Raw genomic sequence first — 25,169 nt, 5'->3', positions numbered from 1 at the left:
CGATTGAAAATTTTCACTGTTTTCATTGTTCGTATAGTTCTAACAAAAATTGCCAACCTCTGCAAGACATTACCTCTCCCTCCCCATTCCCCCACCTTACCTCCTTCCCCTCCCCACAGCCCCTGTATATATGGATATATGTTTGTATGGATTTATTACTCTATTTAATTTGTACCTATTTATTCTATTTATTTTATTTTGTTAATATGTTTGGTTTTGTTCTCTGTCCCCCCCTTCTAGACTGTGAGTCCGCTGTTGGGTAGGGACCGTCTCTATATGTTGCCATCTTGTACTTCCCAAGCGCTTAGTCCAGTGCTCTGCACACAGTAAGCGCTCAATAAATACGATTGAATGAATTACCTCAATCAATTGTATTTACTGAGCACTTAGTTTGATCAGAGCACTGTACTAAGTGCTTGGGAGAGAACAACATTATTAGCTATCACGCTTCCTGCCCATAAAGAGTTTATAGAGGAGTGGTGGTAGTCTAGTAGACTGGACAGTCCACAGTCAAATGAGCACTTAGTCTCTGTGGGTTTGAGTTTTGCTCTTAGCAATTAATCAATCAATCAATTGTATTTATTGAGTGCTTACTGTGTGCAGAGCACTGTACTAAGCACTTAGCAATGGTCAGAGAATGTGATCTGCAGATATACAGCTGAGTTGTACTTTTGTTTTCAATGTAAGCTTCAGGAAAATGCAGCTGTTTTGCACAAAGCGATAGTACTGTAGAAAATACAGTCTAATGTGGAGACTTTCATGAAGGGCAAGCTATCTTGCCCTGTGCAAAATCGGAGTGTATGTCTAACTTCTGGGGAACCCTAACTTGAGGAGCAAATAGAAGCTACTGAGAAATAAACATGGTTGGAGTGGAGCCCCTTGGTAAGGCAACCCAACTCTCTCCGCATATACAGAAAGGCTAGGGTAACAAAACATGGCCTGTTAAGCAAAATCAATCATTTGCTGAGAAAAGCAACAGGTTCAAAAGGAAATTACCAGAAAAATGCTGTGAGACACAGTATGGTCTAGCGGATAGAGCATGGGCCAGGGAATCAGAAGGACCTGCTTTCGGAGCCCGGCTCCGCCACTTGTCTGCTATGTGATTTTGGGCAAGTCATTTTACTTATCTGAGCCTTAGTTACCTTATCTAGAAAATGGGGATTAACACTGTAAGCCCCAAGCGAGACAGGGCCTGTATCCAACCTGATTAGCTTGCATCTTCCCCGACATTTAGTACAGTGCTTGGCACATAGTAAGAGCTTAACAAATCCCACAAAAAAACGCTTCAAAGCTGGAAATGAAGAGGGCAACTGAACATGGAATGGATTGCTAATAGCCAGGGATACTCTCCTCAACTACAGGGTGAATTCAAGTTTTATTAACTGGACACATTTGCTGTAATGCAAGAGTTCATTTTAGGTGAGTAACAAAGCCAACAAAAACAGCTGAACCTGGAATTGGTTAACACAGGAAGTGGGGGGAGGCAGGTTCAACAGGGGTTTAGATTGATGCATGGAGGAGCAGTCCAATAGAGGAAAAGTTAGAAGATAAAATGGTACGTCGCGAACTGTGGCTGAGGGTTAGCACTACCATCCTGTTTCTCCAGACATCTATCAGTGATGGAATGCTAGCTGGCTGGACCACTGCTCTGACCTAATAATGGTATTTGATGTAGTTCTGTGCAACAGGATTCCCTTGGCAGTCGGGGATGGTGCCACATTCTATTTTCCCTGTGGGATGAAAAAAATCTCAATTTTAAAAAACAGAATCACTTTCATTCATTCATTCAATCGTATTTATTGAGCGCTTACTATGTGCACAGCACTGTACTAAGCGCTTGGGAAGTACAAGTTGGCAACATATAGAGAATGGTCCCTACCCAACAGCGGGCTCACATTCTAGAAGGGGGAGACAGACAACGAAACAAATCATATTAACAAAATAAAATAGAATATGTACAAGTAAAATACAGCAATAAATATGTACAAACATATATATATATATATATATATATATATATATATATATATATTCATTCAATCGTATTTAGTGGAGCAAAGCACAAGCCCCCTCCTTCCTCTCCCCCTCCTCCCCATAATAATAATAATAATGATGGTATTCATTAAGCGCTTACTATGTGCAAAGCACTGTTCTAAGCGCTGGGCACTGTTCTAAGCACTGGTCCCCCCTGCCTTACCTCCTTCCCCTCCCCACAGCACTTGTATATATATATATATATATATATATATATATATATATATATATATATATATACACACACACACACATATATATGTTTGTACATATTTATTACTCTATTTTATTATTTTATTAATACATATATGTGTATGTTTGTACATATTTATTACTCTATTTTACTTGTTCATATTTATTCTATTCATTTTATTTAGAGTAATATGTTTTGTTTCGTTGTCTGTCTCCCCCTTCTAGACTGTGAGCCCGCTGTTGGGTAGGGACCGTCTCTATATGTTGCCAACTTGTACTTCCCAAGCGCTTACTACAGTGCTCTGCACACAGTAAGCGCTCAATAAATACGATTGAATGAATCACTTATGTCAATGAATTGATTAACTCGTACGCCAGCACCTAATATGCAAGTAACAGACCCAGCACTTAGAGCAGTGCTTTACACACAGTAAGTGCTTAATAAATGCCATCATTAAAATAGGCACGGTTCCAGCGTTTAGAACAGTGCTTGGCACCTAGTAAGCGCTTAACAAGCACCATAATTATTACTTGGAAACTGATGTGGTTCTTCCTTTTCTGGGAAGCTTCCACAACAAAGGAAATGAAAGCTGAGGCTACTGGAGTCTCTGTGAGCACCGGAAAGCTCTCAAAGATTGGTGTTCATCACCCCCAGAGCAGGTGCCAGGCCTATCGTCACCCACAGCACGCAAGTGGTCCCAGCTCTCCTCCTCTCCGACACGGCAAGCAGGTTTGGCAAAGACTCTCGGGCCACCAAGGCACGAGAGCCGAGAGCACCGTAGCAGGGGTGAGTCACCAGTAAATCCTGTCAGTTCACCTTCACAACATCGCTAAAATCTGTCCCTTCCTCTCCACCCAAACCGCTACCACATTAACGCAAGCACTTATCCTGCCTTGATTCTTCTATCAGCCTCCTTCCTGACCTCCCTGCCTCCTTTCTCTCCCAACTCCAGTCCACACACCACTCTGTTGCCCGAATCATTTTCCTTCAAAATCATTCAGACCGTGTTTCTAGTGGTTGCCCATCCACCTCCACATCAAACAGAAACTCCTCACCATCGGCTTTAAAGCAGTCAATCACCTTGCCCCCTCCTACCTCGCCTCGCTACTCTCCTACTACAAGCCAGCCCACAAACTTTGTTCCTCTAATGCTAACCTTTTCACCGTACCTCGATCTCATCCATCTTGCCACCGAACTCTTGCCCACATCCTACTTCTGGCCTGGAAGGCCCTCCCTCCTCCTGTCAGACAGATAATTGCTCTCCCCCACTTCATCATCATCATCATCATCATCAATCGTATTTATTGAGCGCTTACTGTGTGCAGAGCACTGTACTAAGCGCTTGGGAAGTACAAGTTGGCAACATATAGAGACAGTCCCTACCCAACAGTGGGCTCACAGTCTAAAAGGGGGAGACAGAGAACAAAACCAAACATACTAACAAAATAAAATAAATAGAATAGATATGTACAAGTAAAATAAATAGAGTAATAAATATGTACAAACATATATACATATATACAGGTGCTGTGGGGAAGGGAAGGAGGTAAGATGGGGGGGATGGAGAGGGGGACGAGGGGGAGAGGAAGGAAGGGGCTCAGTCTGGGAAGCCTTCAAAAGCCTTATTGAAGATACAGCTCCTCCAAGAAGCCTTCCCTAAGCCCTCCTCTCCTCTTCTCCCACTCCCTCCTGCGTCGCCTTGACTTGTTCCCTTCATTCATCCTCTCTCATTCCCACAGCACATATTCGTTCATTCATTCAATTGTATTTACTGAACGCTTACTGTGTGCAGAGCACTGTACTAAGCACTTGGGAAGTACAAGTTGGCAACATATAGAAACAGTCCCTACCCAACAATGGGCTCACAGTCTAGAAGGGGGAGACAGACAACAAAACAAAACATGTGGAGAGTTTTCAAGTCGTCAGAATAAATAGAAATAAAGCTAGATGCGCATCATTAACAAAATAAATAGAATGATAAATATGTATATATATCTATCATTTATTTATGTATGTTAATGTCTTGTCTCCCCCTCTAGAATGTGAGCTCGCTGTGGGCAGGGAATGTGTCTGTTGTTGTATGGTACTCTTCCAAGCGCTTAGTACAGTGCTTTGCACACCATAAGTGCTTAATACGAATGAATAAAAGGGAGGACTTCCTTCCTCTAGGACGAGGGTCTGCAACTTATGGCTCGGAAGCCACATCTGGCTCTTTTGGGAACTAAAATGTGGCTCTCAAAACAGGGAAGGGGTGGGGGAAACATTCAAAACCATTAGTTTCACAGTCAAGTCAACTACGATAATGTCTATTGAAATTGTACTATCGCTGCTCGGGCCTCAACAGTTCAAAGTTTTCATTTTGTTCGGCTTTCATACGCAAAATGTTTGCCCACCTGCGCTTTACGGACACTGGGGTGGGAGGAAATGCTTTCCTGTCTTGAAGGGCTGCCCCATTCCCTCCCTCCCTGGAGGTGTGGGGAGCCCAAGGTATTTTATTCTCACCTATATCTGCGCCTTTCTCTCGAGGCCACTTGATGCAGAGGGTAGAAACTGGCAGTCAATGAGCCTGGGAGAGAGTCAGTTCTCTCAGGCCCAGGCTAAGGTGGGGAATAATCATACTACTCCTAATAATGGGTGATATTTGTTAAGCACTTACTGCATGCCAAGCATGGCACTGGACGCTGAGGGAGATAGAAGATGATCAGGTCAGACTCTGCCCCTGCCCCACAAGGGACTCACAGTATATAGGGAAGGGAATATAGATATTTGCCTCATTTCCATTGAACAGATGAGGAAACTGAGGCCTAGAGAAGTTCAGTGACTGGCCCGATATGGACCGGCAGGCAAGTAGCAGGGGAAGAAGAGGAGGTTGCCTGAGGAAGAATTGAGGAAGGGAGGGCGGGATCCTGGGCTGATGAGTTAGTCCCCTTCCCACTCCCACCTTCATCCATCCCAAAGGGGCTCAATGGAAAGAGGAAGTAGAGGAAGGGGAGACAAAGATCGATCAATCAATTGTATTTATGGAGCGCTTACTGTGTGCAGAGCACTCTACTAAGCAGAGTGGCCTAATGGAAAGAAAGCGGGCCCGGGAGTCAGAAGACCTGGGTTCTAATCCCAGCTCCACCATTTGTCTGCTGTGTGACTTTGGACAAGTCATCATCAATCGTATTTATTGAGCGCTTACTGTGTGCAGAGCACTGTACTAAGCGCTTGGGAAGTACAAGTTGGCAACATATAGAGACAGTCCCTACCCAACAGTGGGCTCACAGTCTAAAAGGGGGAGACAGAGAACAAAACGAAACATACTAAGTTATTTCACTTCACTGTGCTTCAGTCACCTCATCTGTTTAAGGGGATTAAGACTGTGAGCCCTATGTTGGACAGGGACTGTGTCCAACCTGCATTATCTTGTATTTACCCCAGCGCTTAGTATAGTGCCTGGCACACTTTTATGGTGTTTGTTAAGTGCTTATTATCCACTAGTCCACATTGCAAGAGGAGTTTAACAGGCAATTTTCCCACTGTCATCCTACTCATCTGCTCTGAACACATCCTTCTGTTAAGAGCCTATGTGAATGAGGAAGGCAATATAGAAAAAATAAGAAAATATTGTGACCTTTCATATTGGAGAAAAAAAATGCGGAATATTTAGGTAAATATAATCTGATAGAACATTATATTACCAGGAGGCATAAGGTTCAGATAAGTAGCCTCTTTTTCCAGAGAAACTGGGAGAAGCATTCTAGCTGGTGAGACATTTCTTAAAATTGAGATAGCACAAATTCAGAGGTAGAAAAGAAATCGAGGAGTTCTTAGCCAGTATTTCCCCATCTGGTATTGATGGGGTTTGCAAATAAGCAATAATCCATAAGCGTATCACCTACCTTCCACCTGGCCTGACAATTTTATCCTTGTATACACCCCAATGCTTAGTACAGTGCCTGGCACATAGTGAGTGCTTAAATGCCATAATAATAATAATAATGATGTCATTTATTAAGTGCTTACTATGTGCAAAGCACTGTTCTAACCGCTGTGGAGGTTACAAGGTGATCAGGTTGTCCCACGGGGTGCTCACAGTCTTAATCCCCATTTTCCAGATGAGGTAACTGAAGCCCAGAGAAGTTAAGTGCCTTGCCCAAAGTCACACAGCTGACAAGTGGCAGAGCTGGGATTTGAACCCACGACCTCTGTTATTAGTATTACATTATAATCCTCCTTTGTAGGAATCTTTTCCAAAGCTATCAGGGTCGCTCTGCATTTCATTTATTCCTTCTGAAGTTGAGGCAAGCTGGCCAAATTAAATATTTTGGCAAATTTCAACAGCATATTTCAATCCATTTATCCAGGTTCTCAATAAAGCCATTAAAAATTAAGACTAGGTCTTAATTTTGATCGATTTATTTAAATTTTAGATCACTTACGACAACTACTTTGAGCCCCTTATAAAGATGGTATTATACAAACTCGAATAAGCAATTAAAAAGAATGACCAAAAAAGTGCAAATTATTGGAAGCCGTTTTGACTTATCTCTGGGATATTGACAGGGGAGTTGGTCTTTCCCATTTTCCATTTCTACAACTGTGGGACACCTTTAAGATTTGAGGCTGTGGTGGGGAGGATAGTTCAAATTGGTCAGGCAGAGTTGCACAAAAGGACCCGCTGGATTTATCAGGCCCATCTGCCTTTCCTTCAGATCAATCAGAATCGATCAATCAGTCATTCCCAGTTCTGTTCAAATACAGGCTCTCATCACATGATTTGGATGCAACACAATGGAATGATTAGGGAATATTCCTTCTACATTTCTGTTGTGGGATCACCTGACCCACAAGTTGGCACCAGTCAATTTGGTGTGGAAAAGAAAGAAACAGTTATGTTTAAGCACTTGGTGACGGACAAGGTATGATGTTGCTATGCTTCCCAGTAGCTTGTTTACCTTTATGGTTTTGCCACTTTACAGCATTTAAGGCAGGAAACTAAAAATCGGTAGCAAGGGAGGGAAACATTCTGCTAAAGGCAGACATACCAATAATAAATTGGCACAGAAAAATATCATGGTGGTACCTTCAAACTATTTCTTAACCCATGAATTGTTATTGAATCAACCATTACTCTATCAAAAAGTGTTCCCATCACAATAATAACAATAATTATTATTATGGTATTTGTTACGGGCTTACTGTGTGCCAGGCACTGTACTAAGCACTGGGGTGGATGCAAGCAAATGGGGTTGGACACAGTCCCTGTCCCATGTGGGGCTCACAGTCTCAATCCCCATTTTACAGATGTGGTAACTGAGGCCCAGAAGTGAAGTGTCTTGCCCAAGGTCCCACAGCAGACAAGTAGCAGACCCAGGATTAGAAACCACGATCTTCTGGCTCCCAGGACCATGCTCCATCTACTATGCCATCATAACACAAGGTTCTTCGAGAACAAGTCCCCTAGAGCTATAGAATTTCTACCAATTTGGATCTTTTTAGCTTCCCATAATCCACATCAAACTTGCATTACCTACTTGCAGTGTTGCTTCAGTGAATTGCAGCAGGCTGGTATGGTATGAAATGCTGGATGCTTTCATTCACAGTTTCAATCTAGCAAGTATCACTGCTGAGAGCAGGAGGTGGCAACAATTTTGACCTACTTATAATGTCGGCTTATACTTAATTGGAATACCAGAGCAGGGAGGAGGTGTAGAGGGAAAGCTTAGAAAAGCACACCCCAATTTCACAAGAGACTATAAATATGCGCCTCTGCCTGCATAAAATCAGACAATTTATTATCATCATCATCATCATCAATCGTATTTATTGAGCGCTTACTATGTGCAGAGCACTGTACTAAGCACTTGGGAAGTACAAATTGGCAACATATAGAGACAGTCCCTACCCAACAGTGGGCTCACAGTCTAAAAGGGGGAGACAGAGAACAAAACCAAACATACTAACAAAATAAAATAAATAGAATAGATATGTACAAATAAAATAAATAGAGTAAAAAAATATGTACAAACATATATACATATATACAGGTGCTGTGGGGAAGGGAAGGAGGTAAAATGGGGGGGATAGAGAGGGGGACGAGGGGGAGAGGAATGTGGACAGAAATTTTTGAATAGCTAATTGGAGGATTTTTCTAAGCCCAGTTAAAACAGCTAGTGGAGACCAAACTATTATATGTCCAGGGTATTTTGATTTACCTACATGATATCAAGTGGCTATTTCACCTTCAATCATAAATTTTAATTGGGAAAAGATCGCTGTCTTGGACTCTCACCGAGTAAAGGCATATTCCCGTAATCCTCAGATTAATCTCGACTTGATGCCAGGATCTTGAGAATTGGACAGGTTGGGCAGGTGCTCTAACTCATCGAATTCCCACAGCTTTCTCACGTGACTCGACGTTAGGTTTTAAATACTGACCGAAGAGGCTGATTCAACCTCGCCCTGAGCTCGCCTGGGCAAACCGAAACGGAGCCAGTCGAAAGGTGGTGGGACACGGCTTCGTCAAGGCGAGCCCAGGGGGGAGGCTGGGAATAGTAGCAGACTTGTTTTTGCTGGTAAAAATTCCAGGCATCCTGAAACGGATGGGACAGTCATAATAATAATAACAATAATCGTGGTATTCGTTAAGTGCTTACTTTGTGCCAGGCACTGTACTAAGCGCTAGGATGTATACAAACAAATCGGGTTGGATACAGTTCCTGTCCCACTTGGGGCTCACAGTCTCAACCCCTATTTTACAGATGAGGTAACTGAGGTCCAGAGAAGTGAACCAACTCTGTTATATTGTTCTCTCCTAGAGCTTAGTACAGACCTCTGCACAGTCAGTACTCAGGGGAAGCAGCGTGGCTCAGTGGAAAGAGCCCGGGCTTTGGAGTCAGAGGTCATGGGTTCAAATCCCGGCTCCGCCACTTGTCAGCTGTGTGACTTTGGACAGGTCACTTGGCTTCTCTGTGCCTCAGTTACCTCATCTGTGGAATGGATATTGGGACTGTGAGCCCCACATGGGACAACCTGATCACCCTGTAACCTCCCAAGCGCTTATAACAGTGCTCCGCACATAGTAACCGCTTAATACATGCCATTTTTATTCTTCTTATTATAAATACCATTAACTAATTGATTGATTTGGGGCAACTACTGCTCTGAAAAAAGGAAAGTCCCCATGCTTAGCTACCTAGCATATGCATATCCAGAAAACTGCGTTACCAAATTTTTGGTTGTGATGAACATTTAGAGGGGTGTGCTATCTATATTCAAGTCACTATGTATATATGTTTGTACATATTTATTACTCTATTTATTTTACTTGTACATATTTATTCTATTTCTTTTATTTTGTTAATACGTTTTGTTTTGTTGTCTGTCTCCCCCTTCTAGACTGTGAGCCCGCTGTTGGGTAGGGACCGTCTCTAGATGTTGCCAACTTGTACTTCCCAAGCGCTTGGTACAGTGCTCTGCACACAGTAAGCGCTCAATAAATACGACAATGAATGAATGAAGTGACTTGCCCAGGGTCACACAGCAGACAAGTGGCAGACCCGGGATTAGAACCCATGACCTTCTGACTCCAGGGCTGGCGCTCTATGCACTATGCCATGCTGCTTCTCATTATACTTTTGGGGGAGGGACCCTTAATGAGTCTCGGCTTTGGGCACAATGTTGGCAGCAGTGGCGGTGGCTGCCTCCTCCAGAGGTTTCTTCCTTCTTCTCCTCCTCATTCATTCGATCATATTTATTGAGCACTTACTGAATGCAGGGCACTGTACTAAGCGCTTGGGAAAGTACAATAAAATGATAAACAGACTCTAGTTGTAATGAGAGCAGCTGCGTGGTGGCCGCTGTAATTAATCGGGCCTTTCTGGGCTAATAATGAATATTTCTTAGCGTGGCCAGAAACACATCGTCCAGCTGCACTGGACCTTCATCGCCGGCCCTGAAAGGACAGTTTTGATCAATCAGTGGTATTTATTGAGCGCTTACTGGGTGACGAGCACTATGTTCAGCGCTCGGGAGAGAATGAGATGGCCACCGCCTTCTGCTCACTGCTACCTGCAATCCACCGGCTCGGCAGAAATGTTGGGTCTGGGATGCAGATTGGAGAAGAAGCAGACGTGGTAGTGGCCCTAACTCTAACCCGTTTCTATTTGCTCTTTAATTTTTTTTTTACATGATATCTGTAAGGGCTTACTATGTGTCAAACACTATTCTAAACGCTGGGGTAGACGCAAGTTAATTTGGTTGGACACAATCTCTGTCCTGTATGAGGCTCAGTCTAAATAAGGAGAACAGGAGAATTGAGGCCCAGAGAAGTGATTTGCCCAACGTCACCACAGACCATGGGCCTGGGAGCCAGAAGGAGCTGGGTTCTAATCCCGGCCCCACCACTTGTCTGCTGCGTGACCTTTGGTAAGTCACTTCACTTCTCTGGGCCTCAGTTACCTCATCTGTAAAATGGGGATTAAGACGGTGAGCCCCACGTGGGGCAGGGACTGCGTCTAACCTGATAACCTTGTATCTACCCAGCGTTTAAAACTATTTTTGGCACATAGTAAGTGCTTAACAAATACCATCAGCAGCAGCAAGCAACTGGCAGAGTCAGAATTCAAACCCAAGTCCTCTAACTCCCAGTCTGTGCTTTTTCCACTAGGCCATGCTGTTTCCCTTTCCTCATCTCCCCCTCCTTCCCCAGTATAAACCCTAATCCCATCTCTCCTAAGGGACCAGAGATCTGGACACCACATTCTGCTGTCATCAACACCCTGTCCTGAGATCACATAATTATAATAATGGTATTTGCCAAGTGCTGAATATGTGTCAAGTGCTGGGGGAGATACAGGTTCATCAGGTTGGACGCAATCCCTTTCCCACATAATAATAATAATAATAATAATAATGGCATTTGTTAAGCGCTTACTATGTGCAAAGCACTGTTCTAAGTGCTGGGGGGATACAAGGTGATCAAGTTGTCCCACGTAGGGCTCACAGTCTTAATTCCCACTTTACAGATGAGGGAACTGAGGCTCAGAGAAGTGAAGGGACTTGCCCAAGGTCACACAGCAGGCATGTGGCAGAGCCGGGATTTGAACCCATGACCTCTGACTCCAAAGCCCGGGCTTTCTCCGCTGAGCCACGCTGCTTCTCATAGGGACACAAGCCCTAGGGACATAAGCCCCACATAGGGACGGCAAGCGTGGGAGTTAGAGGGTAGAGGAGCAAGATGGAAAGATGGAACTTGGGGAAGGAGCTTTAAGGAAAAGTAGTCCTTAGAGAAGCAGCATGGCTCGGTGGAAAGAGCGCGGGCTTTGGAGTCAGAGGTCATGGGTTCAAATTCCGGCTCCGCCAACTGTCAGCTGTGCGACTTTGGGCAAGTCACTTCACTTCTCTGGGCCTGTTACCTCATCTGTAAAATGGGGGTGAAGACGGTGACCCCCCCGTGGGACAACCTGATCACTCTGTAACTTCCCTAGTGCTTAGAACAGTGCTTTGCACATAGTAAGCGCTTGATAAATTCCGTCGTTATTATTATTCTTATTAGTCTGTCTGAACAGTCCGGATGGCAGTGAGATCAGCGGTCCGGAAGAGTGGTTTAGGCAACAGCCACCAAATCAGAGACCCTATAAAAGGTAGGCCAGGTTCTTGCTGGCCACTAGATCAATCTAACAATGGTCTTGCTCAGAATGGTTGGGAGATGGCTGAGTAGCGAGCTAGTGGAGCCGTGAGAAGCCAGGCCACGGGAGAAGACTCAAGACTGTGACAGCCCACTGTTGGGTAGGGACTGTCTCTCTATGTTGCCAACTTGTACTTCCCAAGCGCTTAGTCCAGTGCTCTGCACACAGTAAGCGCTCAATAAATACGATTGATTGATTGAGAGCTGCAGGAAGACCCCAGGCCTGGAAAGCCCACAGGGTTGGTGCGAGGATAATAATAATAGTGGCATTTATTAAGCGCTTACTATGTGCACAGCACTGTTCTAAGCACTGGGGAATTTACAAGGTGATCAGGTTGTCCCACGTGGAGCTCACAGTCTTCATCCCCATTTTACAGATGAGGGAACTGAGGCCCAGAGAAGATGACTTGCCCAAAGTCACACAGTTGACAAGTGGTGGAGCCGGGATTTGAACCCATGACCTCTGACTCCAAAGCCCGGGCTTTTGCCACTGAGCAGGGCCAGAGGAGTCGGAAGTAGGTGAGAATCGCTCGGGTCCCGGGGAGCTAGAAAGCAGCCAGACCCAGACAAGACCAGAAGAGGAACAGGGCCAGAGCCATAAGGAGAAGACTAAGTGGGCCACCGGCATGGACAAGGCAGAGTCATGAGAGTGAGAAAGGAATAAAGGAATAAAAGGAATAAAAAAGGAGTACACCAAAATTCCAAACTAGCATTAGTCTATCGAATTCTTACCTTTTACGCCTGTGACAGAGGAGGTAAACTTTGAGATGTGTTCCAAACAGCAGCGGGTTCTGGTGGATAGAGCACGGGCCTGGATGTCGGAAGGACCTGGGTTCTAATCCCGGGTCTGCCGCCTGTCAGCTGTGTGACCCTGGGCAGGTCACTTTCTTTCTCTGTGCCTCAGTTACCTCATTTGTAAAATGAGGACTAAGACCATGAGACCCACGCGGGTCAGGGATTGTGTCCAACCTGATTACCTGGTATCTACCCCAGTGCTTAGTAATAATAATAATAATGATAGCATTTATTAAGCGCTTACTATGTGCAAAGCACTGTTCTAAGCGCTAGGGAGGTTACAAGGTGATCAGGCTGTCCCACGGGGGGCTCACACTCTTTATCCCCATTTTACAGTTGAGGGAACTGAGGCCCAGAGAACTTAAGTGACTTGTCCAAAGTCACACAGCTGTCAAGTGGTACAGTGCCTGGCACATAATAGGCACTTAACAGATTTCATTTAAAAAAAAAGCCCAAAACACCTAGTATTTTTCAGTGAGATGGGAAGTTATACCCAATAAGTTCCTGGACCTAGGATACTGGACCTGAGACCTTTGCTACCTAATTTTTCCCTGAATGCATAGGAGGAGAGGAGTTGTGGGGGAGCGGGAGACCTATTGACCTCAGAGGAAGAAATATGAATGTAGACACAGAAACTGGAAAAAGAAATCCAAGAAGGGAAGTTACAGGAGAAGAGTGGGGGAAGGTAGGAGTGAAAAGGAAATCAAAAAGGAGTAGGAACAGCAGTGACTCAAATTACAGTGGGCAAAAAAGCTTGAAGCGATTTGACTCCTACCTTTCCAATGAGACAATGGGGGAGCATATAACTCCAGCTAGTCCAAGCTCTCAATTAACTCACTCATGGCCGTGCGCTTTGAAAACCTTGATCCTACAGTTTCTTGTTGCAATCCCGGCTCTTGTCCAGGCCACAGGCCACCCAGGTCCAAACTAGCCAAAGGGCAAGTCCTTTGGGTGTTCATTCATTCAATCCTATTTATTGAGCGCTTACTGTGTGCAGGGCGTTCCTCCTCCTCCTCCTTCTACAACTTTCCCTGGATCTGACTTCCCCTCTGAAAAAAAATCTTTGGCCTGAAGGTCGGGGATGTTCCCAATGCTTACCCAAACGATTTAACAGTAAGAAAGGAAATAAATGTCCTTCGGTCTGTATTATTCCAAACAAAATAAAAAAATAACGCAAAATCTTATGACGGCAGTATTTCTAAGATCACTTGTTACTCAAAGAGAGATAGCTGGCTTCTTGAAACATCGGTATGGCAGAAATGTTCTCTCCCCGATCTGGATGATTTCACAGAGTACACAGAGAACTTTTCTCAGAAACAGTGTAAATTGATGAACTTGACAACTCAGCTTCAGGGATAATTCATAATTCTGAGCAGTTCCTCAGACATAACTTGTGTAGACAATACATAAGAAGTGAGCAAATAAAATTTTCTGATCCTTGACTACAGCTTAAGATCTTGAAGCTACTTTTGTGTTGAATCGAGTAAAATTCAAAACGTAATGACTGCCACTTCATCATCATCATCAATCGTATTTATTGAGCGCTTACTGCGTGCAGAGCACTGTACTAAGCGCTTGGGAAGTACAAGTTGGCAACATATAGAGACAGTCCCTACCCAACATTACAGTGTCCACTAAGAAGTGGACAATAGGAAGTTTGATTACGGGGTAATGGTATGGTCACTGGTCACTAAATTTGGAATCAGAGCTGGAAGGGATCTCAAAAGATTATTTGGCTCACCCTCTGATGCAAGGCAGAAAAATGACAATCACTGAGGATGCGTGATCTATTCATTCCTGTAATTTTAAAGAAAAGGGATTCCACTTCATTTTGGCCATTTTCTGGACTGTCCACAATTTACTCTTCTATATCCTCTCCTTATCATCAACTTTAAATCAGCTCTCTCCCTTCTATTTATTCATTCATTCATGCAATGGTATTTCTCGAGTGTTTGCTGTATACAGAGCACTGTAGTAAGCGCTTATAAAAGTACAACATAATAAACAGACACATTTCCTGCCCACATGGAGCTTACAGTCTAGAGGGAGAGACATATCAATATAAATTAATTTCAGATACGTACATTAGTGCTGTGGGGCTAAGCGGGGGGGATGCAGAAGGGAGTGGGAGAAGAAAAGAGGAGGGCTTAATCAGGGAAGGCCTCTTGGAGATGTGCCTTCAATGAGGCTTTGAAGATGAGGAGGGTAATTGTCTGTTGGATGTGAGGAGGGAGGGCGTTCCAGGCCAGAGGCAGGATGTAGGCAAGGGATCGGCGGCGAGATACGGGAAGTGACAAGGTTAGCATTACAGGAGCAAAGTGTGTGGGCTAGACTGTAGGATGAGAGTAGGGAGGTACAAGATGTAGGGGGGACAAGTTGTGACTGAGTGCTTTAAAGCCAATGGTAAAGGGTTTTTGTTTCGCCCCTCTCTTTCTACAACCCAATCTGCACACTCTGCACCTCTAACACAGGCCTACTCATTGAACCTCGATCTCATCTATCCTGCCAACTGGCCTAGAACTCTCTTCCCCTTCACAGCCAACAATCCACCATTCTCCAAACCTCAAAACCTGCCTAAAATCACATCTCCTGCAACTGGCCCTTCCTTTTGTGTCTATCCATCATTGGTATCGATTGAGCGCTTGGGAGAGTATAACACTGTCGACTATGCACTTGGCTGTGTACCCATTCAGCACTTCGAGAGCCACCCCAGGCTCATGACACATTGTAAATATCCTTACACTCTATTTCCCCTATCTCTAATTTATTTTAATATCCGTGTCCCCCATTAGACTGTACGCTCTTTATGGCAGGAATCACGTCTACCAACTTTTGTGTTTTCCCAACCGCTTCATACAGTGCTCTGCACACAGTAAACATTCAATAAATACCACTGATTGATTTTTTTTGCATTCTTTTAAAATGTGGGCAGTAAGACGGCCCAGAGTACTCTAAAAGCATCTGGCCAATGCGCTTCGGAGCGTCTTGCCTGCCATATTCCCAGCAATGTAGCCTATTTCCATGTGGCTTTATTTAATAAAAGCACTAGGTTCCTACCTCATTTTCAGCTTTAGGTCAACTATGAACCCCAGGTCTTCTCCTGCTGAACAAGTGCTTCACTCTTGTTTTCCTTCCTGTATTTAGGCTGCTTTTTTTGGTAGTTTTTTGGGGGGGTTTTTTGGCAGGGGAAGGTGGGTGGGGGGTTGCCTGGATGCATTGTCTGGTGCTTAATGGGAATAAGAATCGAATACGTTTTTGTAAAATCAGTTTACCAATTTATTGAGGCCACAAGTGTCATAATTCTATCTTCCAAAGGGTTAGCACACATGTACACGTTTGGTTGGGTTATTTTTCATTCCATTGTCTGAGCTATAAAAAAAAGACAATGACTAGAATCACACGGGCGATCACAATATCAAATCAGCGATGACTAGCCCCTGAGTCAGATGTATGCCCACCTAACCACATTATGTTGTAGCTTGGCATCGGTGGAACAATATCATCTTTACAGAAATCTAAATGGACTAGGAGTAAGCAATAGACGCAATCTGTCACAGAAGAAATTGAAATTGGTCTGTCACCGCTTGCCCTTCGATGACGCCTACTGCAGGCAGGACACCATCCTTAAGTGCTTGGGGGAACACAAAAGAATTAGAATTCATTCGATTGTATTTATTGAGCGCTTACTGTGTGCAGAGCACTGTACTAAGCGCAGTAGAGTCCTGTTCTCAGAGATCTTATAATCTAGTAGGGGGAGACAAAGTAAACTATAGATATGTGGAAATTACAGATAATACAAGGTACGTCCTTTAGCACTAGGTGGGAGCAGTTAAACACTTAGGTGGCATGAATGCTGACACAAGTTGGGAAGATTAGAAATTAATCTGGGAAGACTCTAGGAGAGTTTTGAAGATGAGGAAAGCAGTGGTCTGATGGATACCAGAAGTGGGAGGGAGTTTCGGGTGGGCTGTGACCAATATGTAGACAATGCAAGACACGAGAAGCCAGGTTCGGTGTGTAGGTTGGTTTGAGTGGGCGGAAGAGTGTGGGCTGAGATGAGCGGGAGGAGAGCGGGAAGGGGAGAGCCGACAGAGTGCCTTACAGCCAATGTTCACGACTTTTTGCTTTATGGGGAGAAGACTGGGCAACGGGTGTAGAAAATCGTCTTAGAAAAGTGATCCAGGCAGCGGATGAAGTATGGACTGGAGAGGGAAGAGAATGGAGGCAGGGAGGACAGTGAGGAGGCTGAGGCAGAAGTTAAGCTGGGCTGTAAAAACTGACGGGACCAGTGACGGGGCTGTTTGGATGGAGAGGAAGGGATGGATTCTAGAGAGGTCATAACAGGAAAACCAAAAGGATTTGGTGACAGACACAATATGGGGGTTAAAAGACAGGGAGAAATCATAGATTATGTGAAGGTTACATGCTTCAGAGACGGGGTGGATGGAGGTGTTTTTGATCATGATGGGAGGAGAGGGTGGAAGGAACAAAAGGGAGTAAAGATGAGGAGTGTAGTTTTTGGACATATTGGCCTTGAGGCGCAGGTAGGACATCTATGTACAAATGTTCCGGCAGCAGGAGGAAATGCAGGAGAATAGTAGATTTGGGAGCCATCTGCAGAGAGTTAGAAGCAGCGAGGAAAGAGCACAGGCCCTGGAGTCAGAGGACCTGGGTTCGAATCCCGGCTCTGCCAGTTGCCTGATGTGTGACCAGGGGCAAGTCACTTAACTTCTGTGTGCCTCAGCTTCTTCAACTGCAAAATGGGGATTCAGTATCGGTTCTTCCCCTAACTTAGACTGGGAACCCCACGTGCGTGCAACCCGACGAACATTCCCAGCGCTTAGGGCAGTGCCTTGACACGTAGTTTGTGTTTAACAAATATTATTAAAAAAGAAAGTAGGAATCCGCAGTCAGGCCATTTTCCAAGCCAGTTTCTCACTTCAGGAATTGCTTTCTCTCTCTCTCTCTCTCCCTTTTCCCAACAGAGCTCTACTTGAACCTTCTGCACGCGATGCTAGGCCGACCTTTTGGAAGGCAACGCTTCCCATAAGAAAGAGTTTTTCTTCAACGGGCTGTTCACCGTTACACCGTTCCCGCGGTGCATATGTTCAGAGATTAGCCTTGGCAATGACATCTCAGATGCATAAATAATGGTCTCATTATAAAAAAACGACAACAACAACAAAACACATCACCATATTTCCTTGAGGGAGGTAAACAGTCTCCAAAGTAAAAACATGCGGTAGCCTGAAAAGAACTTCCTCTGAACAAGAAACAGACACCGTCCTGACCCTAGACCAAGGCAGCCATGCAAGAAAAATTCTTAAGAGAGATAAAATAGATTCCCAGTTGAGAATGAAAAAGAGGAAAGGTACTGACCGCAGTTCGAGGACAGCAGGTTGCTCAAAAATGGGAAACTGAACCTCTTCAGTTCATCCAACTTCTCCCTCAGCTTCTTCACTTGGCTGTCAGAACGGCTGACTCTCTGCCTGAGCAGCTTGAGCTCTCCGTTCTTCTTCTCTACCTGCTCCCGCAGGCAGCAAACCTGGCTTTTGCTCTGCCGAGAGGAGAAGCAATATGAATGGAGGGAGTCAATGAGTTTGCAAGCCCCCGAGGCCGACATGATGACCTCGTTTATGGACATGGGGTTGGCGTCGGTGTCCCCCTTTTGGCCTAGCACCGCTTCTGTCGCTGGCTTCGGAGTCAAGTCCGCGGGGGGAGCCGACCAACTCTGGGAAGGTTTCTGCGGAGTGGCGGTGAGGGACGAACTAGGGCCGCTTTCCGTTAAGCACCTTTCGGGTCCCGCGCCGTTGCCGCTACAGCTGGGCTCCGCGTCCCTCTTCGGCCTCTTCCTGTCCGGTTGCTCCTTCGGAAGGGACGATCTCTCTCGGGTGTGCTTAGAGGAAAAGCTGTAGGAATGAAGCGAGCCGATAAACTTACAGGCCCCGGATCCCGGAGGGGTAAAATCATCGATGGAAATGCCGCTCCGATCGGCTATCCAACTCCCGTTGTGGGTGTTGGCTGAGGGGCAAAGTTCTACCGCGGGCCTCTCCGGCCTTCTCTGGGTGCCCGGCGTTGAAGTCAAGCCATCGCTCAAAGTCCTCACCAAAGGTGCTTCCAATTGGACGGGAATATTTTCTCCTGGGCCGGATCTTGACCCAATGTCAGCCTTCCTAGTCACCCGCTCCATCTTTCCAGTCTCTTGCTTGACCATCGATCCTTGATCCAAAGAGAACGATGAGCTCTTATCTGCTTCACGGCCTCCTTCCTTGGAGGGGTCTCTCGCCCCGACTAGGACTTGGCTGGCCTCCTTCCTTTTACTTCGGGCATGGCCACGATTGACCCTCTTCTTCTCCGACAGCTGGAAGATGGAAGGCACAGCTGTGGGCTTGAGAAGCCGATGCTGATCCTCCAGGCGCTTGGAGAAGCTATCTTTGGTGAAATGCTCACTGCAGAGGAAAGAGTACTTGGTGGGCGTCCAGTTATCTCTTTGAACTGCTTTTAACCACTGGATCAGCCGCTTGGAGTCCTTTAAGGGGAACCTGCGGGGCAATGGGTGAGGAGGAAAAATTATTACGGACTCCTGGAACGGCAACAACAAAAAACAACCCCACAAGCTAGGATCGTCAACTTGTTTTGTTTACTTCAAATGCTCCACGGTCTCCAAGACTTTACCCAAGTACTATTTTCTTTCCCTCTAGTTGGCTGGGTGATTACTAAACAACTGAACTTTTATGTTACACTTTATCCGCAATAATAACGGCATTTGTTAAAACTTAATATGGGCCGAGTACTATACTAAATGCTGAGGTAGATAAAAGCAATCCGGTTCCTCGTGGGGCTCACAGTCAAAGTAAGAGGGAGAACTGGTACTGAATCCCCATTTTACTGATGAGGTGCAGGCAGTCAATCAATCGTATTTATTGAACGCGTACTATATGCAGAGCACCGTACTAAGCGCTTGGGAGAGTTCAGTACGATAGAATTAGATACGTGCCCTGCCCACAGCGAGTTTACAGTCCATGGGGGGAGACAGACATTAATATGAATATGTAATTTCTAATATATAATTTAAAGAGACATACAGAAGTGCTGTGGGGTTGGGTGTGGAGAGAATATCAAGTGTTCAAAGGTCACAGACCGAAGTGTGTAGTCAACGCAGAAGGGAGAGAGGGCCAGGGAAAAGAGGGCTTAATAGGAGAAGGCCCCTTGGAGGAGATGCGATCTTATTAATGCTTTGAAGGTGGAGAGAGTGGTGGGCCGGCATATATGGAGGGGGAGGGAGTTCCAAGCTAGGGGGAGGACGTGGGAAAGGGATCGGCGGCGAGATAGACGAGATCGGGCAGAGTGAGTAAGCTGGCGCTAAAGGAATGAACGGGCTGGGTCGCAGTAGAAAATCAGAGAGGTGACGTAATGTGGGGTGAGCTGATTGAGTCCTTGGGCTGCCCAAGGTCACAGAGCAGGTAAGTGAGGGAGCTGGGATTAGAACCCAGATCCTCTGACCCCCAGGCCTGGGCTCTTTCCACTAGGCCACACTGCTTCTCTTGGGTAGATTTAGGATTTTAGTATGGAATTTGCCAGTGACGGCCTAGTTGTCACTCTTCCGTTGCTCGAGTTTAAGATAGCCGGCAACTCAACATGGGCTTCTAATAGACTAAACAAAATACTAGCTGTCTGTATTCAGGAAGGGGAGAGATATGAAACTATAAAGCTGGATCAAAACGCAGTAATACCGACTGTTAAACTCTACAGATCCTTTCGAATTCACCCTTCAAAATTAATACTGTGTCTAGAAACGGTACCTTATGTTGCCACCTCTCTTTCCACAGTGAACCGAGTGCTAACGATTTTAAATGGTGGAGATGAACAAGTGACACCCATCACATTCAGAAACATTTTAAGGGGGCTAAAAATTGAAAAATTCCGTTTCTAGAACGCCCGTTCTGAATGGCATTTCCATGGAAACACACTGGTAGACTTCTGAAAGGACCGAGTAGAGCCTATCCTGCTGATGGTTTTGAATGCTAGTACTGTACCACCTATTCAGCTTTGTTCATTTTGCCCAGAATGGGCAGACCCAGGCAAGGGATTCTGCCCCAACCTAAGCCAGTCGTCAGCCCACTGTATTTACGGAGCGCTTGCCGTGTGCAGAGCACTTAGTACAGTACTAAGTGCTTGGGAGAGTACAATATAACCATAAACAGACAGATTCTCGGCCCGTAACAAGCTCACAGTCTAGAGCTGGGCTCAGGTGTGGCTCAGTTTACATTAGGCCTCAGAGGCGACCACTAACAGCAGGCCATCCCTGCACGAGTACGAATCTTCATGCATTCTTAATAATGACACAGCTGTCCCCCTCATAAGGAGCTGCCAGGCCCCTCACCCCGAGGGGCTCAGGTTGACTCTCGAAAGAGTTGGTACGAATTCCTTTAAGTAGGTTTGCTCGGATGGCCCAGCTAGTACCCTCGGTGCGGAAGGTCTAAGCAAAGGACTCATGAAGCAAGCAAATCAGAGCTGGCAGGATTCAATTCCCATTTGGGAATTTCCCGTTTGCTTCCAAGTTACCTTAGGAAAAACTGTTATAAAAATAAATTTAAGTCCAACAGGCCTAAATATATTTTAAGTGGCATCAATAGTAGCGATAGTACTTAAGTGCTTCCTATAAGTTGGGCGCCGTGTTAAGCACTGGGAAAGAATACACAGGTAGGAATTAACCAAGGTCCCTGTCCCAATCTGAAAATAAAAGGGGGGGGGGGAGAGGGAATGGGTGACAGACGCGTGAGGAAGGACGGAACAAAACACTAAGGCAACCCAAACCAAAGATCTGCGGGGTATTGTGGTTAGTGGCTCGGAGTCCACCGTCACAACCGTCGCAGCGAGGCCTGGTGGAAACAGCACAGGCTCGGGAGTCCGAGAACCTGGGTTCCAGTCCCAGCTCTGCCACTTACCTGCCGTGTGACCTCGGACACGTCATTTCACTTCTCTGGGCCTCCGCGTGTCCTCATCTGTAAAATGGAGAATACCGGTTCTCCCTCCTACTGAAACCGGGAGCCCCACGTATGGGATAGGGACTGTGCCCGACCCGATGATCTCGTCTCTACTGGCGCTCAGTACGGTACTGGACACTTAGGGAAGCAGCGTGCCTCAGTGGAAAGAGCCCGGGCTTTGGAGTCAGAGGTCATGGGTTCAAATCCCAGCTCCGCCAATTGTCAGCTGTGACCTTGGGCAAGTCACTTAATCAATCAATCGTATTTATTGAGCGCTTACTTTGTGCAGAGCACTGTACTAAGCGCTTGGGAAGTACAAGTTGGCAACATATAGAGACAGTCCCTACCCAACAGTGGGCTCACAGTCTAAAAGTCTTAACTTCTCTGGGCCTCAGTTACCTCATCTGGAAAATGGGGATTAAGACTGTGAGCCCCCCATGGGACAACCTGATCACCTTGTAACCTCCTCAGCGCTTAGTACAGTGCTTTGCACATAGCAAGCGCTTAACAAATGCCATCATTATTATTATTATTAGCAAGCACTTAAAGACAATGATTGTTACCCAGCGCTTAGAACAGTGCTTTGCACATAGCAAGCGCTTAACAAATGCCATCATCATTATTATTATTAGCAAGCACTTAACAAAGACAATGATTGTTACCCAGCGCTTAGAACAGTGCTTGGCACATAGCAAAGGCCTAACAAATACCATCATTATCATTACTATATTACTATTATAATAAAATCCACATTAAAATCATTTTGAAACCTCTTGATTTCCAACGGTCCCTAAGGAGAATCACAACTGCTCTGCGTAATATTATCACAGATGCCGTGAAACTGTGAGCCCACTGTTGGGTAGGGGCTGTCTCTATATGTTGCCAATTTGTACTTCCCAAGCGCTTAGTACAGTGCTCTGCACATAGTAAGCGCTCAATAAATACGATTGATGATGATGATGAAACGGGAGCTGCTTATTTCCGTCGTACTAATGTCCTTCAGACACTTCAAAAAATATCCGGCGTATATTCACCCTTCAAAAGTGGACCGTCCACCTTTACAATGAAGTTTCTTTTACCTACCGTCACCCACGTTCGAAAGTCGAATTGGAGGGGGTGTGTGAATGTCGACATCCATGAAACATTTCTAATCAGGGAAACCACAACGTGAACTTTTAAGTCGAGGGCAAGTCAAACTCAATGGTTACAGCGAATTAGCTTCATTCGCTACCACAATCCCATTTCAAGACTGTACTCTGGGAAAGGACCTCTCAAAATAGTCACCGCAAGGGAGAGGATAGCGGCGGTTAGGCATCTGTTTAATCGTATCCTATCGTGAGTACTCAATGCTTGGTATTACTTGGGTTTAAACAGTTTAAAACCACAGTGTCGGGACCGCCATGCATAGTGTTTTCTTGACAGCTCCCAGAGAAACCCAGAGTAGCAAAAATGGGGAGGCGGCTGGCGGTTGAACAATGACAGGATCAAGTCTTTTGACCTTGGACATCTTGGAAACCTTCGAAGTGTGCCCAAAGAAATGAAAAGCCGAGCCACTTTCCTACGGCAGTTGCTGGTTTGGCCCAGCCCGGCAGGTTTCCCCTCTGGCGGGAGGGAGACCAGAGGGGAGGCCCGTGCCTCAGTTTCCCCGCTCGTAAAATGGGGGGGGTCGGCAGTGGGGAGGCGGTGTTTGGGGGGTTAGATTTCTGCTTCACTGGGGAGGGCTCTGAGAAGTGGGAAGATGGGAAAGGGAGGGCGGTCGGGGGAATAAGGGAGGAGGGAGAGACGTGGCTCGGGCATCCAGCCGGGAGGCAGAAGGCAGCCGAGGCCAGAGAATTACTCTATTTTACTTGTACATATTTACTAACCTATTTATTTTATTTTGTTAATATGTTTTGTTTTGTTGTCTGTCTCCCCCTTCTAGACCGTCGAACCCGTTGTTGGGTAGGGACAGGCTCTATATGATTCCTACTTGTCCTTCCCAAGCGCCTAGTCCAGTGCTCTGCGCACTGTAAGCGCTCAATTAAAGGCGACTGAATGAATGAAAAAGGGGGCGGCGGAGGAGGCCGGGGTAAAGGGGGCAGAGGAGGAGGAGGAGGCCGGGGAAGAGGGGGCAGAGGAGGAGGAGGCCGGGGAAGAGGGGGCAGAGGAGGAGGAGGCCGGGGAAGGAGGAGCAGGGGAGGAGGAGGCCGGGGAAGGAGGAGCAGGGGAGGAGGAGGCCGGGGAAGAAGGGGCAGGGGAGGAGGAGGCCGGGGAAGAAGGGGCAGGGGAGGAGGAGGCCGGGAAGGAGGGGCAGGGGAGGAGGAGGCCGGGAAGGAGGGGCAGAGGAGGTCGGGGAAGAAGGGGCAGAGGAAGAGAAAGGGGAAGAGGGGGCAGAGGAGGAGGAGGCCGGGGAAGAAGGGGCAGAGGAGAAGGAGGCCGGGGAAAGAGGGGCAGAGGAGGAGAACGGGGAAGAGGGGGCAGAGAAAGAGGAGGCCGGGGAAGGAGGGGGCAGAGGAGGAGAACGCAGAAGAGGGGGCACAGAAGGAGGAGGCCGGGGAAGAGGGGGCAGAGGAGAAGGAGGAGGCCGGGGAAGGAGGGGCAGAGGAGGAGGCCAGGGAAGAGGGGGCAGAGGAGGAGGAGGCCGGGGAAGAGGGGGCAGAGGAGGAGGAGGCCGGGGAAGAGGGGGCAGAGGAGGAGGAGGCCGGGGAAGAGGGGGCAGAGGAGGAGGCCGGGGAAGAAGGGGCAGGGGAGGAGAACGGAGAAGAGGGGGCAGAGAAGGAGGAGGCCGGGGAAGGAGGGGCAGAGGAGGAGGAGGAGGCCGGGGAAGAGGGGGCAGAGGAGGAGGAGGCCGGGGAAGAGGGGGCAGAGGAGGAGGAGGTCGGGGAAGAAGGGGCAGAGGAGGAGGAGGCCGGGAAGGAGGAGCAGAGGAGGTCGGGGAAGAAGGGGCAGAGGAAGAGAACGGGGAAGAGGGGGCAGAGGAGGAGGAGGCCGGTACCTGTGGAAGGAGACGTCCCGCTTGTCGCCCTTGCCCTGGCGGTTGGAGCAGTTGGCCGCGGCGCAGCAGATCACCATCTCCGGAGGCCGGACGGACGGGCGGACCCACCCACCGACCGGCCGGCCGGCCGGCCGGACTGCCGGGCCCGGGGCCTCCCTCCCTCCCTCCCTCCGTCCGTCCGTCCCTCCGTCCGTCCGTCCCGACGGCCCCGCCGCCAGCGGCTGGACGACAACGAGGAGGAGGAGGAGGAGGAGGAGAGGAGGAGGAGGGATGAGAAAAGTCCGGCCCCTGCGGCTTCCTCCCGCCGTACGGCAAGATGGCGAGGCCCGCTGCCCTCAGCTCCCCCTCGGCGGCCGCGCCGTGGGGGCCCCGCGCCCCGCCCCTCCCCTCCCGTCCGGTCCCGCCGGTCGGGCTCTCCCCCCCCCCCTCCTCTAACCCCCCCGGGGGGCCGGGAGAAAGCCGACGGGAGGGCTGCGGCCCGGCCCGGCCCGGCCCGGCCCTGCGGCGGGAGTC

The 25,169-nt window shown here is 47.1% G+C and overlaps 1 protein-coding gene across 2 annotated transcripts in view; it reads right to left on the bottom strand.

Annotated features, from left to right (window-relative positions):
- THAP4 (THAP domain containing 4) overlaps window positions 1-24,755 on the bottom strand; it is an 84,403-nt gene extending 59,648 nt beyond the window's left edge. Inside the window, exons 1-2 of one of the 2 annotated variants that reach the window (XM_038748937.1) lie at window positions 24,657-24,755; window positions 18,075-19,237 (exon numbers count right to left, since the gene is read on the bottom strand). In XM_038748937.1, the coding sequence (XP_038604865.1) occupies window positions 18,075-19,237; window positions 24,657-24,733 (1,240 nt within the window). In that variant the 5' untranslated portion in view covers window positions 24,734-24,755. Of the gene's footprint in view, window positions 1-18,074; window positions 19,238-21,643; window positions 21,670-24,656 lie in introns of those variants that run through there. The other variant, XM_038748938.1, reaches the window with a different exon arrangement.
- Window positions 24,756-25,169: the final 414 nt, after the last annotated feature.

Source organism: Tachyglossus aculeatus, chromosome 7 (assembly GCF_015852505.1).
Source record: "Tachyglossus aculeatus isolate mTacAcu1 chromosome 7, mTacAcu1.pri, whole genome shotgun sequence".
Taxonomy (NCBI): domain Eukaryota; kingdom Metazoa; phylum Chordata; class Mammalia; order Monotremata; family Tachyglossidae; genus Tachyglossus; species Tachyglossus aculeatus.
This window is presented reverse-complemented; position numbering and strand designations above follow the sequence as displayed.